General features: G+C 40.5%; 1 protein-coding gene across 4 annotated transcripts in view; it reads left to right on the top strand.

Moving 5' to 3' along the window:
* The window catches only part of LOC308387844 (uncharacterized protein), a 113,214-nt gene that overhangs the window by 72,072 nt on the left and 26,436 nt on the right, over positions 1-14,706 (top strand). For all 4 annotated transcript variants that reach the window (XM_080868151.1, XM_080868150.1, XM_080868149.1 and 1 more), the window contains 10 exons: positions 1,934-1,996; positions 2,078-2,122; positions 4,229-4,261; positions 7,480-7,518; positions 7,679-7,723; positions 9,528-9,563; positions 10,052-10,096; positions 10,781-10,834; positions 11,313-11,366; positions 12,971-13,051. In XM_080868151.1, coding sequence (XP_080724277.1) covers positions 1,934-1,996; positions 2,078-2,122; positions 4,229-4,261; positions 7,480-7,518; positions 7,679-7,723; positions 9,528-9,563; positions 10,052-10,096; positions 10,781-10,834; positions 11,313-11,366; positions 12,971-13,051 — 495 coding nt within the window. The remainder of the gene's footprint in view (positions 1-1,933; positions 1,997-2,077; positions 2,123-4,228; positions 4,262-7,479; positions 7,519-7,678; positions 7,724-9,527; positions 9,564-10,051; positions 10,097-10,780; positions 10,835-11,312; positions 11,367-12,970; positions 13,052-14,706) is intronic.

Raw genomic sequence — 14,706 nt, 5'->3', positions numbered from 1 at the left:
TTCCATAATGAAAAACAGAACTGTAATGCATTTAAAGGAATTTAAGCAAACCGGGGACGATACGCGAGAGCAGATAAGCCCTCGCACCTCCAAGAGGAATGAAAAGTAACAGTTTTCACGAGCAGCAATAATTGAACAGCGCCGGGGATTCTCCGTACCTCTCAGTGCCATCCTTGTGCATTTTTTAACTTGGACAAAATAGACGCAAGTTAGACTAAACTGCAGCTTGTGCAACATCTGTGTGAGCTGAGCCCCCTCTCACTCGCTCGCTCACTCACTCAACAGCGGGTGAATGTTTTAAAGGAGACAAAAAAAAAGGTCTGCAGTGGATGATGTGCTGGGAAGACGGTGTTCTCATGAATTACATCTCCATAACTGCATCTCCCACTGACAGTCTCAAATGGGCTCTGACAGAATGCTGCAGATATTGATGGATAGAGGGATGCAAGACAGGCTTAATTGCAGTTTGATGAGTCAAGGTTTCTCAGAGGCAACATATCACCCGCAGACACCCACAGGTGGAGCGCTTCCCTGTCTTATACACGGTGGGCTTTCTCTTCGTATAAATACAGTCATAATCTACATAAATATTGGCTGTGGCGCAGTTAATCTCGTTTGAAAGGTTTATTAACTTGTTACATACACCTCTGCCAGTAAATTGACTTTGAATAATCTTCCGTGGAGATCAAACAAAGATAAAGATAGAATTTTTTTTCTTTTTTGCCATGAGTCTGCGCCAGATTACAGTGTACAAGTGACAACTCGGATAACAATAGTTTTCCATCTTGTGTGTTACGCTGAATGTCAGTCATAACTCACCCGTTAACTACTTCCACAATTCTGTGTGCAGCATGGTGGGTTGGCGGCCTACTTTACAGCCTCCCAACGTTCATATAGTTGATTTGCTTGCAACGTCTCCGCAGTAGTGTGGTGAGTTTCCACATAGTTGATAAAGCTGCAAAAAATTAGTGCTCAAAGTCAGTTTTGCCACTTGTTCCTCCTCCCCGACTAAAATATTAATAAGACAATCCATCTGTTCATACATTGCAGCCACTGCTGACTTAATAACAGCTCCTAATTTGGATGAGGAAACACTGACTATGTCTCATTAAATGAATATACCACGGCTCTCATTAGCAAGTCGAAGGGACTGAATGACAATTACTGTCTGTTAGCGTCCAGGCTCTGTTAGTGAGCGTACAAATGTGCTGCAAACTTTCTCAGATGTCTTTTTGTCATATTATATTGGTAAACAGATGTTCCATAATGTCTTTGCACAGAGTATGTGAAGCACTCCCTACAAATCTTTACACATGTGCCACGGACAACATATTTGCCACACTTTCTAAATGTAGCCAAGACTCCAAGACTTTGCATGACAAAAAATATAAGCAATAAAGGTCATAAGTAGGTGCTGAATGTATGCAGATTGTGAGAAAGCTAGTTCCTATGTGTATACGATTGCAAAAAATATATATATATTTATCACAAATTATTCATTAACTATCTGTCTTGACCAAGGATGGAGCACATTTGTCTTAGAGTTCTGTTTATTTAGTATATTCGCCACATAACTGACAGAAAAAAATCCTGTCAAAACACTTCAAGGGCATCTCACTGGCAGTCATGAAGTGCCATCTATTGGCAGGCAGGGGAACGGCATCATGAAAGTGCTGCAGTGCAACAGGGAATTAAGTTTTTCATTATCCTGCAAGTCTAACATAACGCCACAGGCTCATGAAGCTTGGCCCCTTCCATAATTACAAACTCTTTTGATTTTGAGATGACACGGTACTGAATTTTTTTTTTTTCTGATTACTTATTCATAGCAACTGTCCTTACCTAAGTTTCACTCTCAGAGCTTTGTGTCTTTGTGTCTTTTCGTCCTGCTTTGGCTGTCAGTCACTGTCAGAGATCTGCTCTGTTCATATAGGGGGAGAAGGGGGAGCCTGGAGTCCTGGGGGAAAAGGGGGAGAAAGGAGAAAGAGGAGATCCTGTACGTATTTTCCTGCACTGACATTTACAATGCCGCTGCGTTACAGAGTCATTAACCGAGGCTTCCCTCCCTCTCCCACAGGGTCAGCCAGGTGCCGAGGGATCCGGCGGCATGAAAGGACAAAAAGTAAGTCACATCAATGTCAAGTGGCAAATATGATGATTCCCTCTGTTTCTGCTCCCTGAGACTCTGAGGCTAAACCTCCTGAGTTAGTCGTCTTCTTCTTCTTCGAGTCCGTTTATCCTCCAGTGATCTTTAAAATCATCTGCCAACAAATAATGAAGCTGCCGACGATTTGTTGTGCGTGTTTGTTTTTTACATTTGCAATTGTTTGTATCATTTGCTCCTCTAAGCATGGTCCAGCTCATTTTCTCATTACTGACAGGTTGTGTGTATGCGTGAGAGTGTGTATGTGTGTATTTTTGTGTTTTCTACGTGTTAATATAATAGAGTCAGAGCAATAATTTGCAGAAGAAATCTCTTGCGGTAAAGACAAACAAACCAGGACCAGAGTTCTCAGTGGCGTCTGTACGGTATTTTCTTTAATTATCTATCTCAGTGTGCCTCTTTATGTGTCACTAAGCAGGAAGTTAGGTCTAAAGAAGAATGAAGTATTATTGTTCAAGCAGACAGAGCAATTTACATATTTTTACAGTAGCTCCTGACTTTTAAACTGTAAGAACTTAACAAATACGCAACAAATTATTTTACCGCGTTGCCCTATTTTCCAATTCCTTTACATACATTCAAAATGATTGCATTCTGTCATTTCAATAGGTAGGCACTGAGAGGTACGCACAGCTTATAATGCATGCAAAACTTGATTTTGAATAGATGTATGTGGAGTTCAGTTGATTGCGTTTGTTTCTAAAGCAGTCATACCTGCAGAGGTGTGAGGCTGGAGCTGAATTGCTGACATTTCCATTATATCAGTGCTGTCACGTTGATCCCGAGTATGTATAATTCTGGCTGTGTTCTGCATATTATTTTAGATAGCTGGGAAAATTGAAGTTTTGGTCTGATGCTGATGGTACCAGATGATGAGCTGTTGAATCACCAAAACGATTAAACTCCTCGATTAGGTTTATCGCACTCAAAATTTCCACAGCAGTTCATACAGGTGGGGGTATTTCTGTCAGAGGTGCAGCCTGGCCTCAGTAGGCTGTATTGGCAGTTTGATCCCCTGCTCCTTTGGGACTGTGAATGGGCATCCAACTAACTAAAACGATGCTCGAAAGGTTTAAGGACAAACGTTAAACACGTGAAACTTTGTGCAATTTTTTTAGTAGGAGAAGAAGAAAACATGAGCTGTTCATGACAGTAGAGGAAAACTTGGTACTATGTGGCCAACTGTATGGCTGTCCATCCCAGTGCTGTCAAGCTATTGCACTAAAAGTCAAACATTTGCTTGTATTCCAAGAGGAACAGTTAAAGGATGACCACAGTCTTTTGATATATGGCACGGGCAGCATGGAAATGTGAACCATATTTCTCGAAGTCTTACAGTCCAAAAGTCAGCCAGATTCATCATCGGGGAACAATGCATACCTCTGTGCAATTTCATAGCAATCCATCAAACAGGGGTATTTCTCTCTGGACCAAAGCGATGGACTTACTGACATTGACATCCCAAGAGCCGTGCCACAAATGAGTTGTGTGACTTTTTTTAACTTGTAATATGTGGGTATTTTTAAACTGACATTTAAATCGCTGGAAACCTTTTTCTGTTAAAAAGTGGTAAGGTACAACATGTGTTTGTTTGGGTTTTTTTTGCTCTATTACAACCACAAAAATTGCAGTTTGTAAATTGCAAATGAAAGAACTGACGCTCCCACGTGCTTTGCCAAATTGAAAGGTTCCCCGGGGCACTTAATAAGCCCATTACAATGCTCATAGGTTACATGGTATGGACATACACAACGTTAATTAGCATTCTGTGTGAGACACCTGAGAGGCGGTATCCCAGCACGCTCTTTAAGGAGAATTATGTTTTGTTTCTGCTCGTCTTTTGGCTGTGGCAGTGTTTTCACTAAAGACTGCTCATGTTATTGCTTTCTTAACTGTTGCTCTTAAACCTATTGATGTAGTTGTTCCAGGTAACCTGTGGCAGCTTGCTTTCAGCACTGGTTTCTCAAGTGCTTTTTTATGTTCCTTCTTTTTTGTCACTGCCAGCTTGTCGCTCTGTCACCGTCATAAGCAGCCACTGATACAATGTTTCTGTTGGATTTTCAGGGTGATGTCGGCCCTCCTGGTCCTCCCGGTCCTGTAAGTAAATCTATGCAACCCCGCCTCACAGAAATAGTCTTTACTATGAGTTGGCATGAAATGGCATTCTTAGGTTTCATCCTGAGAGACAACACACCATGCTGGATGAGTCACGAAAGCATTTGTTTGTACTTTTTTTTTGTGACGAACACAAAAATATGTCCGATGTTTGTACGTCAGCGAGCTGCTCGTAATAGAATTTGGGAACCGAGGAGAAGAAATAAAGAGCGGTGCAGTGTTTACCTTTGCAGTCACGCCTCGACCATGGTGGCATGTCATCTTGTAACCAATTTCCTTTCTTTGACAGTCCTCCAGCTCTGTTCTATCATTAAATATATACTTTTTCGTTCTTTCTTTCTGTCTTTCTTTTTTTTTTATATATATGAGCAGGGGATCAGTGTTGATAAAGGGCACCAAACATGGGCAGCCTTTTTAAGGCAGATGAGATTAGTCATGTTGAATTTCTCTGGAAATAGCTCCCTCCTTTTTTCAGATAATGAATTCACTGATAATTGGCAGCTCCCTGAGAACTATAAACCACATGCATATCTGGGAATTGTGCACGGAATAGCTTTCACGGCACTGAAAAGCTACGAACTGTGACTTTTTGTGTGTCTGGCATCCACAGAACGCATTTGCACTCATCAGATGTTAAAATCCTTCGCCTGGGAGTCTTTGTCGTGTGAAGTAATGGGGGTCACGCGGTACACGGCCCGCTCGTGGTGCTCATAATTTTAAATTACAGAATTACAAACCATTACAAGCCCCGATCTTACTTTTTTTCCCATTTGCGCGACAGTTTCAGCTGAAAGGCAGATCAGAAACAGAAACACTGACGTCACAGTGGATGTCTGACATATGCTGAAGGTGACACAGAGTGGGTGGCGCTGGCATGATAGAACTCATTACTTAGACATTTTAAAGACAAAAATACACTGTGACGAATCAGGTAAAGATCTCTGAGGCGGCAGTAATGACTCCAAAGGGAGGCAGCAACTATTTGTAGCCTTTTTTTTAAAGGAAAGAAAGAAAAAAGGATAAAAAAGTATCAAATGAAAACAGTCTCAAAGTCTTTGTGTCTTAAAAGACTTTGACATTTAGAGGACTCGGCCCTAATGGGTTTTGTTCTAAAGATCTGCTTCCTATTGAACTTCTGAAGGCTTTAGACGTGAGCTTGGAAACAAAGTTTGATGGCTTTGATTCTCATTCTCACTTTCATTGCTCGTTAGCAAATGATTCATAAGGAAATTAGACAACTTAATTATAGAGTGAACAAATATCACTCAATTTCTGCTGGTTTCACTGGTTTCTGTGTACCCAACAAAAATGTAATTTGATAAAAATGTACGTCAATGCAAGTGTCGTTTTGTTTATTTGTTTAAATTTCGTTTCTACTCGTGGATTAAGACTTTTTCTATCGAAACAGAAATAGAAATTGTGTTCATTGTTGTGTAGTGAGGTGTGGGCCACCCAGGATATATGAGATGTGTACTAGAGCACACGGCAGAGAGGAAAACATTAGTCATTTGATAAATGAGGCTATTTGAATATTTAGTACCAGGCTCTGTCTGTGCTCTCTGCTTTCCCGTGGCAGATAATTTTGGCAGTTAAACATTGATTTCCCTTACACAGCAGAAGCGAGGGTTCAGATCATTACCATCCCTTCATAAACCTTCTTGTGCCTGTGTTTATTAGTGACAGGGAGGAGCAGTGCGCTTACAGGCATGCATGGTCATCACTTCCCCCAATGTCCTTAAAGTGGCAAAACAGTCTTTTTAGCTCTGAGACTGTGCTGTTTTTTATTGTCCCCGCCTTTAAAATAGAGCTTATAATCTATTAAACTGAATCTGTTATGCCAGGTTATCTGTTATGCCAAATTTGGACAGAAATTGAGTCACATGTTGATGACAATGAGTAAAGACATTGAGAATATGCAAGTTGAAGGTTGACTGATTGCGCAGGGATGCGTTCGAGGTTTCAGTATCTTTGTCAAATCTTAGTTTGACTATTGTTGCTAAAGGAAGAGAAAGCACCCCAGGGTATGTAGCCTCTTTGCAACAAAATTTCCAAAAGGCTTAGAGACGCATTTAGTAAGGAAATAAGAACAGCTGTAACAGCTGGATAGAGAGGAAAAAAAGGATCAAAGTTAAATGAGAAACAGTCCGGTTACTAATGAAAATGATGTCAGCTGTAGGCACATGCAGATATCTCCCACAGATATGGCTTTTAGTCCCCAGATTGCTCCTGTTTCCTCTTGCTTCTGATATCATTAAATCTTGCAAGAATGACCAGGTTATAACTGCACACAGGCACAAAACACATGGTTAACACAAGAGGCCTTAGGACATTCAGATATAATGAGTTCTGATGATTGCAGATAGATGCACTAGGCCTGAAACATCAGATCCACTTAAAAACCTTTTGTCCAACATTTCTGTGGTGAAGCTCATATCCAGATTGTATCTGCATCTGCACAGATAGGTCTGCCTTCAGTAAATGTCTCCAGTGTCAGCACTGAAATGTGATTGTGAGCAATCCAACTGAAACAATCGCTCGTATCATCGCCGGCTGAACCGCGCCACCTCTACCCGGCGTGTGCATGCTCTCAAAGGCAATTGTGGTCTTTTGTGAAACTGGATTTTATGGAAAACATCTTTATTTTTCCAAAGCGAAGGATTTTGTGGAGTCACACTTTTGCATGTTTACTCGTTTTCAATTTGTCAGCAGTTTAGCCAGTTCGCTCACAGGTGTATCGACACGTGCACTTTCATTTCAAACTATAATCTGATTAGATGGGGAGTGCGTTAATGGCGGGTCTAAGCGACAATATGAAACTTAGGAGCTCCGTACAAACACTTTGATTTGCGACTTTAATTTCGGTGCATCGAGTGGTCTTGACCTCGTGCCTTTCGTTAATTTTGTTGTAGCGGGCTCTGCCCAGCTGCACTGTCACCCCATCTCTGAGCTGTATTGAAAGTATACCGCGAAAGAGAAAGGAAAAATACAGATTTAATCTTTTCTTATCTAACCTGGGTTCAGACCGGTGGCAAGAGAGCCAATTGTGAATTAAATAGGAGCTGCCACTCATGCATTCTTAAAATATTCAGTAGCTCAAATCACTTTGTTTCCTTTTATTTATTTATTTCAGTTTTCACTTGCACTAATTGTGAGATCAATGAACTTTTTAGAGAACACTGTGTCTTTTTCATTACTCCTAGGTGATGACAGCACATGGATTAAGACAGCTTTCGGGAACTGTAAGCAGCTGTTTATGTCACCGAACATGAAATGTTTATGTAGTGTCTTATTTCCTCGAGCTCCTTGTTCACACTGCACACAAAGTACGGTACAGTCAAATTTTAAAGTCATCTGCTTTCTCCTGTTCTTTTTTTGTTTTCTTTTCTTTTCCTTTTTAAGGACGAAATGAAGGAAAGAGCCCTAAAAGGAGAAAAAGGAGATGAGGTGAGATTTTCTGTCATTATTAAGACAATTTAACAACAGGAAACTAAGCATTAGGTCTCAGACATTGCCTCCAACACCACAGTGTGAAAAACACCAATTTCTTACGTAGCGTCAACAAAAGCGGGACTGACATTTGATTTTTGAAAGAACAATGGGACTTCACCTACTGTGCAGTTTCTGAGTTGAATTTCATCCTTGCGCTTTGTAAAGAAGCACAAGGTGAGCCGCTGAATAAATTGGCATGCAATTATTGTTTGGACCTCAAAACAACAGACGCATCTACTGGAAGCAAGCAGATTACAAAAGGCCACTGACGCAGCTATTGGCCAAAACATCAAAAGACAGTCAGCTGAATGAAAAGAGAAAAAAAACAAATCACAAGCAGAGATGCAGAATCAGACTGTCTTTGTCAGTGCATCAAGTTTTAGAAAATCTATAATAAAGTGTCAAGTCTCTGCCTTAATTAAAGTATATTTATGTCAATGCTGAAAGAATCACATGTGAAATATTTGAAATGGAAGGGTTCAAAAGTAAGTGGACACGCCCAGAAGAGCGGAAGAGTGGAGCTGCCTGTCAGATTGAGGCATAAAGAGGTCATCATTCACATGAAGGAGATCCAGAGTCAGAGAGGCGTCAGAGGTTGTTTGCCGTGAAGCAGCACAAAGTGGGAAAATAACTGGTACACAAATATCGTTGATGGCTGGGAAAAATATTTTTGTGGTGTGTAAAAAAAAAAAAAAAAAAAAAGCCCATTTGTAACTGCACGGCAAGTGAGAAATGTTTTCTGTGTGTCGGCATACATGTGTCCCTGTCAGTGATTAAGACAGCATGACCTCAGAGGATTCAAAACAGGATGCAAAACCGTGGTAACCCTGCAAATAGGAGAGAAAAGCGTGCAATTTACAAAAAAAACCAGACCAAAAAAAGAACAATAGGAAGCTACGAGTGCTGTGGAACAATTTTCTGCAATGACACAAAATGACACAAAATTAACCTCAATCAAATGTTACAAAGAGGAGAATGTAGTGGGGAGAAAAAAGGAATAGCTCAAAAACCAAAGGTCATGTGACCTCATGTGTAAAGCATTGTAGCAGTTCTGAAGTGACAGTGCGTACAGGAGCATTATGTGTGGTAATATTCAGAAAAAACATCCTAAACATAAAGTTAGAGAGAGCTTTTCAGGGTGAAGAGTGGGACTATCCTCAAGTGACTGAGTCAAATACTCTAATCTAAGTGTGATTGAGGATGCAATCTGCTTGCTGAAGAACAGACTGGATAGCAGACTATCAGCAGAGAGACCACTCAAAGAGGAAAGTGGAAGTATAGGGAAGGCCTGGAGACTGCAGCCGGTCACTGAGTATATCAGCCCCCTACTAATCAACCCGTAAACACTGAGCACCGTGTTTGTGTCATAACAGCGACACATCATAGTCGGAGTCAAATTAAAGCTGAGAATTGCCACATTAATCATATTTCGGTGTTTCTTTGTTGAAAAAGCCAGAAGAACAGTGCAAACATTTTAAAAAAAATGTAGTGTGGTATGAAGCCAAGAGAAAAATTTCACACACTCATTTTTTTTCTCAACAGCTGCTGATTTTATTATATTCACATTCTCAGTGCAAGAAAAAAGCTAACTTGGCAAAGGAAATATTCTGTGTTTTAACCTTCACATCATATGCTAACTTCACGAAAGTCCTTGAAGACTTTTTTTTTAAACCTTAACCACAGTCAGCCAGAGAAATGGCTTGGATCTTTATACACATCTTGAGAACGGATGTTTTTCTGTTTCCTTTACTTTCTGCAGGGGGAGAGAGGCGCTCAAGGACCGCAAGGCTTCAAGGTGACTTATCAAAGACTTAACCTTTGCACTAAAACTTGAGTATCTACTGCCAAGAAAATAAGGCTACAAAATTCCTTCCTTCCTCTCTGTAACTCTCCACACAAGCTCCACAGTGTTTGTACACCAGTAGTCGCAGCAGGGTATTACTGATTTCTCTGTCAGATTCTATTTTTTTTAGAAGGGATCCTTTCTTCGGTGTATATTTGGTAGGTTGGCAGTAACCCTACGAAGTCCAGTGATGTTATTGAGCTGTTACCGGAGGGTACCGTGCTGCACAAAGTTTCTTTCTGTTGTTTAGGTTTCACCAAATACTCCAAAACATTCATGGAGCACACAAAAGTTCTGCTAAACATTGAACTCAGAAAGAAATCAAATCTATGTAGTTTTTCTCTCAGCGCTGTATGACAAAGCACAGAGGTCAAGATGTTTTTCCTGCAGTTTCCTGCCTCCCGTGTGCGTCTTATTCACCCTTTTTGGTGATTTAACAGGGAAACATGGGGCCGCCAGGACTAAAGGGAGATCAAGGACCAGAGGTGAGGCTTTGTGTTTATCTCTGGGGTGCTGTGCCATTTAGAGTAGGTCAAACTTTGAAGTCTAAAAATGTGCTAAATACAAGGTAAAATGATACACGTATAGGCATGAAAGGCCATTATAGCTTTGACCGAGGAGCAGAATAACAAGAGCTGCTGAGGTTTTGGTCATTGATGGAAGGAAAATAAAGTAAAATGCACTGAAATTCAGAGTTCAGTCCAAATTAAATAACTCTAAATCTGCAGTTTTGGTGTTTCTAAGCCTGTTTTGTAAATGTAGTCTTTTGAATAATGCTCATGATGATATCAAGTGTTAATTAAGAAGACTCTGTCTCAGTGCTACTGTAAAAGATGTACTGTGAGATAAAAGCCAAGATACAGTAAAAATTCAGTTTCCATGGTAACATATGAATCATTTAGATCATCCTCACATATAAAAACAATACAGTTCAAAATGGAAGTGAATATGAGAAGCTTTTACAGAATAACAGCGTCGCTTTAACTTGAAATACGGCATGCATGCAAATATACTGCTGCTCAGGCAACGTTTCATGAAATTCTTTGGAAAGTCAGTGTTTGCATTGTAGCTGGGCTGGGCAAGAACACCCAAAGCCCAGAAATCATATCTATAACCAAACAAAGAGAATCGAATATCCATAGTGTTGGTTTTCCTTTGTGTTTTTCCAGGGGAAGCAAGGCCCTCCTGGATCCACTGGAGCCCCAGGACTCCCGGGCAAGCCAGTAAGTGTTCTGGCATCATAAACACCAGCACTTCATGTCAAGTCTTCCTTTTTCTCATCGCCTTATCTGTCACCTTGCCGTATCGTCCTCTTTCTTAACGCCGCCAGCCAAATAGAGAGATAAATAGATAAACCTCAGCAGGCAGAGATAGAGAAGAAGTAGGGGAGAAAAGTCCAGAATTTTTACACAGACGATCAGTAATCAAATTTAAGAATTAATTAGTGGAAAGAGGCAAATCTAAGCGCTTTATGCCGGGAACGGAGGCAGAGGCCCAATCTGTTCTCCACACCTGCTTCGGTAATGAGCATCTGTCTTTATTCAAAAGCAGGGAGGGAAAAGAGGCATTTCATAAATCCTGGCTAAGGGAAATTATGTTGGAACACAGCAGCCTGCTGAAGCAGTGAGGAGGAGGAGATAAATGTGTGTGAGAAGATGAAGGCCTGGTGATAGATGTGTCTCTTTTCACCACTATTTACAGGGCTCACCAGGGGAGCCAGGGGTACCTGGGAACGATGGACTGAAAGGAGAAAAGGTAGGTAAACTTCAAATCAAGTCCTCACCTGAAAGCAAAGAAAAATGAAGCTATGATGTTTTATTACAGGTTCAACATGCCAGACAACTTGCAAAGATGCCTTTTAGATTACTTGCCCTTCGTCCAATCCTCAGTCATTGTGTAACTTTGTGTTCCTGTCTCCGGTGCCTCTCACTCCTCTGTTTTTGCACACAAATGTTTTTTTTCTTCTTCTTGCAGTTATATTCCAAACACTTTGCTGAAAGTGGCAAACTAGAAAAGTGGAAAAGTGTGCAGCTGACATGCATATTTGATGGGGTTTGTTACTTGTCAGAAAGAATGAAGATGCACTCAATTCTCCCCACCCACCAGAGTCACTCTGTTATTCTCCAGAGCAGAAAAATAGACCTAGAGTGCTTAAGCCTCCTATATTCATTCACATAAAATGCTTAAGCCTCGTTTTTTCCATTGTATAATCCTCCTTTGTCAAATTTGCTATACTGACTCCAATCTAAGAGGCACTTCATTTGTGTGGCGCTCTATGAATAAATAGGAGAAAAAAATAAGCAGCGTCTGTGGCTTAAATATGAGGCTGGGGGTAGAAGGCAGTTAGCGTAGCATAGAGTAAAAAATGTTAGCAGATGCAGCAATTAACAATGTTTATACATACATATATATGTATATTCTTATTAGGAACTTTAAAGATAACTAGTAAATATAGTATATTGTCAGCTTAATCAATCAAGCAATCATGACTTTTTTAAAATGGGACTTTACTGTGGAAGACTGTCTCTTGAGCAGTAATAGCTGCTAATATTATTGACAAAACAATAAAATGCTACAATTCTTTCATTTATTTTTCAAGCAGTATTTTCCAAAAACAAGCAAAAAAGGAAAAGAACAGCTATATGAATGCTAAGCATGGTGGCAGTCTTTACCCAACAATGCTGACATGCTCATTTGTAGCAGCTAGTCATTACCACCATGCTAAAAATTGATAAGTATCAATAAAGCACTGTTGAGGTTGATAGCAAAGGCATAGCAAAGAACAGATGAGGAACAAAGTAACTCACTCAGTTAAGGTCAAACTTCCTGTTTCAACAATAAGACAGAGCCCAGGAAAAAAATGGCATCTGTGGGAGAGATCCAGGGAGAAAACTGCTGACCAAAAAGAAATAAACATCTTGATGATCCCTAAAATTTAAGAGGAAAATCATTCTCTGAAATTTTTCAAAGCTTTCAGTCCCTTTGCATCTGCCATAAAATAAACATGCCATTTCATAAAAAGATCACCATAGCAACAGTCAAACATGGTTGTGGAAGTGATTTAACAAGGGGAGCAGTTGTTTTTTTCACATAGGGTCAGGTGGGTTTGGATAGGGTTTTTTTTTGATGATTTAAAACATGTGAGTGTGACAAATATGCAAAACAAAAGGTTCTCCCACTAACATGATGCGCTGGTGTAGACATCGTTCACATGTGCATCCTTGCATCTTCTCACCCTTTTTTTCACCTCACTGTGTCTAACTAACACTGCACTTTCTTTGGCTTGTTAAGAAGACAGGGCTGGTTTAATGTTTTTTTATGGAGAAATTTCTAAATAGCATCTGTCTTTCTGTCTGTAGGGGGACTCTGGTGGAATGATCGGCCCACCAGGACCTCCAGGTCCTAAGGGTGAGCCTGGCGAACCTGTGGGTGGATATATGGTGGGTATTATATCAAATGTAGACAGTAACCTCACCTTGTTGGGTTCAGCTCTGAAGACACAGGATACAGCATTAAAAACTATTAATGCAGTCCAATAAAACAGCAGATGGAAACACAGGAGACTTTCAGAAATGCAGATCACCTGCAAACAGCTAGAGTAGCAGCAGGCAAGTTAAAGAAACTAGGTCCTCCAGCAGCGCAGATGCAATGATGTTATGAAGTAGCAATATCATTAGATAGTCCACCATCACATATCCCCATCCTGGATAATCACCTATCCTCGTAATTGGAGCACATAGCTGTTCAGTTTCTTTTATAGACATGGCTCTGCATATAGAAATGTTCATTATAGCTTTCCCAAAGAGGCTGTGCATGTGCAGCCACAGCCTCAATCCCGGTTGATGGCACTCGCACTTCTCAATCACCTGTGGACTTCTGCAGCTTTAAACAGTCGTGTTTGTTTGTGTGTGGAAACACCAATCTGAACATTAAGCCCAACAGCAGACCTACTGATCAAGCAAGCCATGGGTACCGTGAGCAGAGTAATAAAGGAACGATTGTGTTCAGGCCGACGTATTTAAACCTCTTAACATTCTCCTGCACTGGGAAAATTGGAAAGGGATTGAAAAACACGGCTGTGGGTGTCAAGATGGGGTGTTTACCACGTGAAAATGACCTCTCACAGTGTTGTATGCAATAGGTGAAAAAGCTAAACTAAGAAAAATGGCTTTCATTTAAAGCAGACATATTTCTGTCTTTTGAAAATACCATTAGTGTGCGGAGATGTAGGAAGAAATGTCCTTAGCATTTATGGACGTTATCATATAAGACAAAGGTAAGGGAAAAGGAAATAAACAAAACATATCTTTAATGAGTTAGCCTGCTCAAGCAGCTAAGGACAAAGCCACTTTTATTCATGCGGGGTCGCCACAGCAGGTAGCGCCGCACATTTGATTTGGCAGATTTTTGTATTCAGTGCCCTTCCTGACACAACCCCAAAGGAATCTGTTTCTCCTTCCACGATCGTTTCCTTGTTAGGCAAATGTATAAACCACTGAACTAAGATGTCACACACTTTGTTGAGCTTGCCTTCAACTGAATAATAACCAGCTAAGTCTTTGTACTTTAAACATGCTGTTTATATAAATTTCTATAAATTTATGATCTACTCTCACATACCGAGGGAGAAGTTCTGTTTCTGTAGAGTGGAAGTGCCCCACTAATGTCATCAGATCTCTTTGGTTTCAAAAGTTCTGTACTTCCCAAACTTTAGTGTTTTACGTTTGACTGAACTGGTCCATTTCTCCTCAAAACTGTAAGAACTGCTGTGTTGGCTCAAACCCAGCTTCTGCCCAGCTAATTTACAATGTAGGACTTGCACCAGAAATACATGCTGACCACAGAAATCAATGTCTCATCTGGATGGTACAGTAAATAATGCCCGCACCTCGATTCCAATTAAGGTTTTTTGTTTTCTCCCCCACCCCCCACCCTCTCTGTGGTACGGCATTATCACCTTGCATCTGTACAGTGAAACTAATCAAATTGTTGTAAGCAGTATTGAACATGTGCTCATAAGGCAACACTGTAATGTGTGTAGCTCATACTGATTCAAGACTCCTGTTTGAATTAAAGCACTAGGGCTGCTTCTCGG

Source organism: Rhamphochromis sp. 'chilingali' (assembly GCF_963969265.1).
Source record: "Rhamphochromis sp. 'chilingali' genome assembly, chromosome: 20".
Classification (NCBI taxonomy): domain Eukaryota; kingdom Metazoa; phylum Chordata; class Actinopteri; order Cichliformes; family Cichlidae; genus Rhamphochromis; species Rhamphochromis sp. 'chilingali'.
This window is presented reverse-complemented; position numbering and strand designations above follow the sequence as displayed.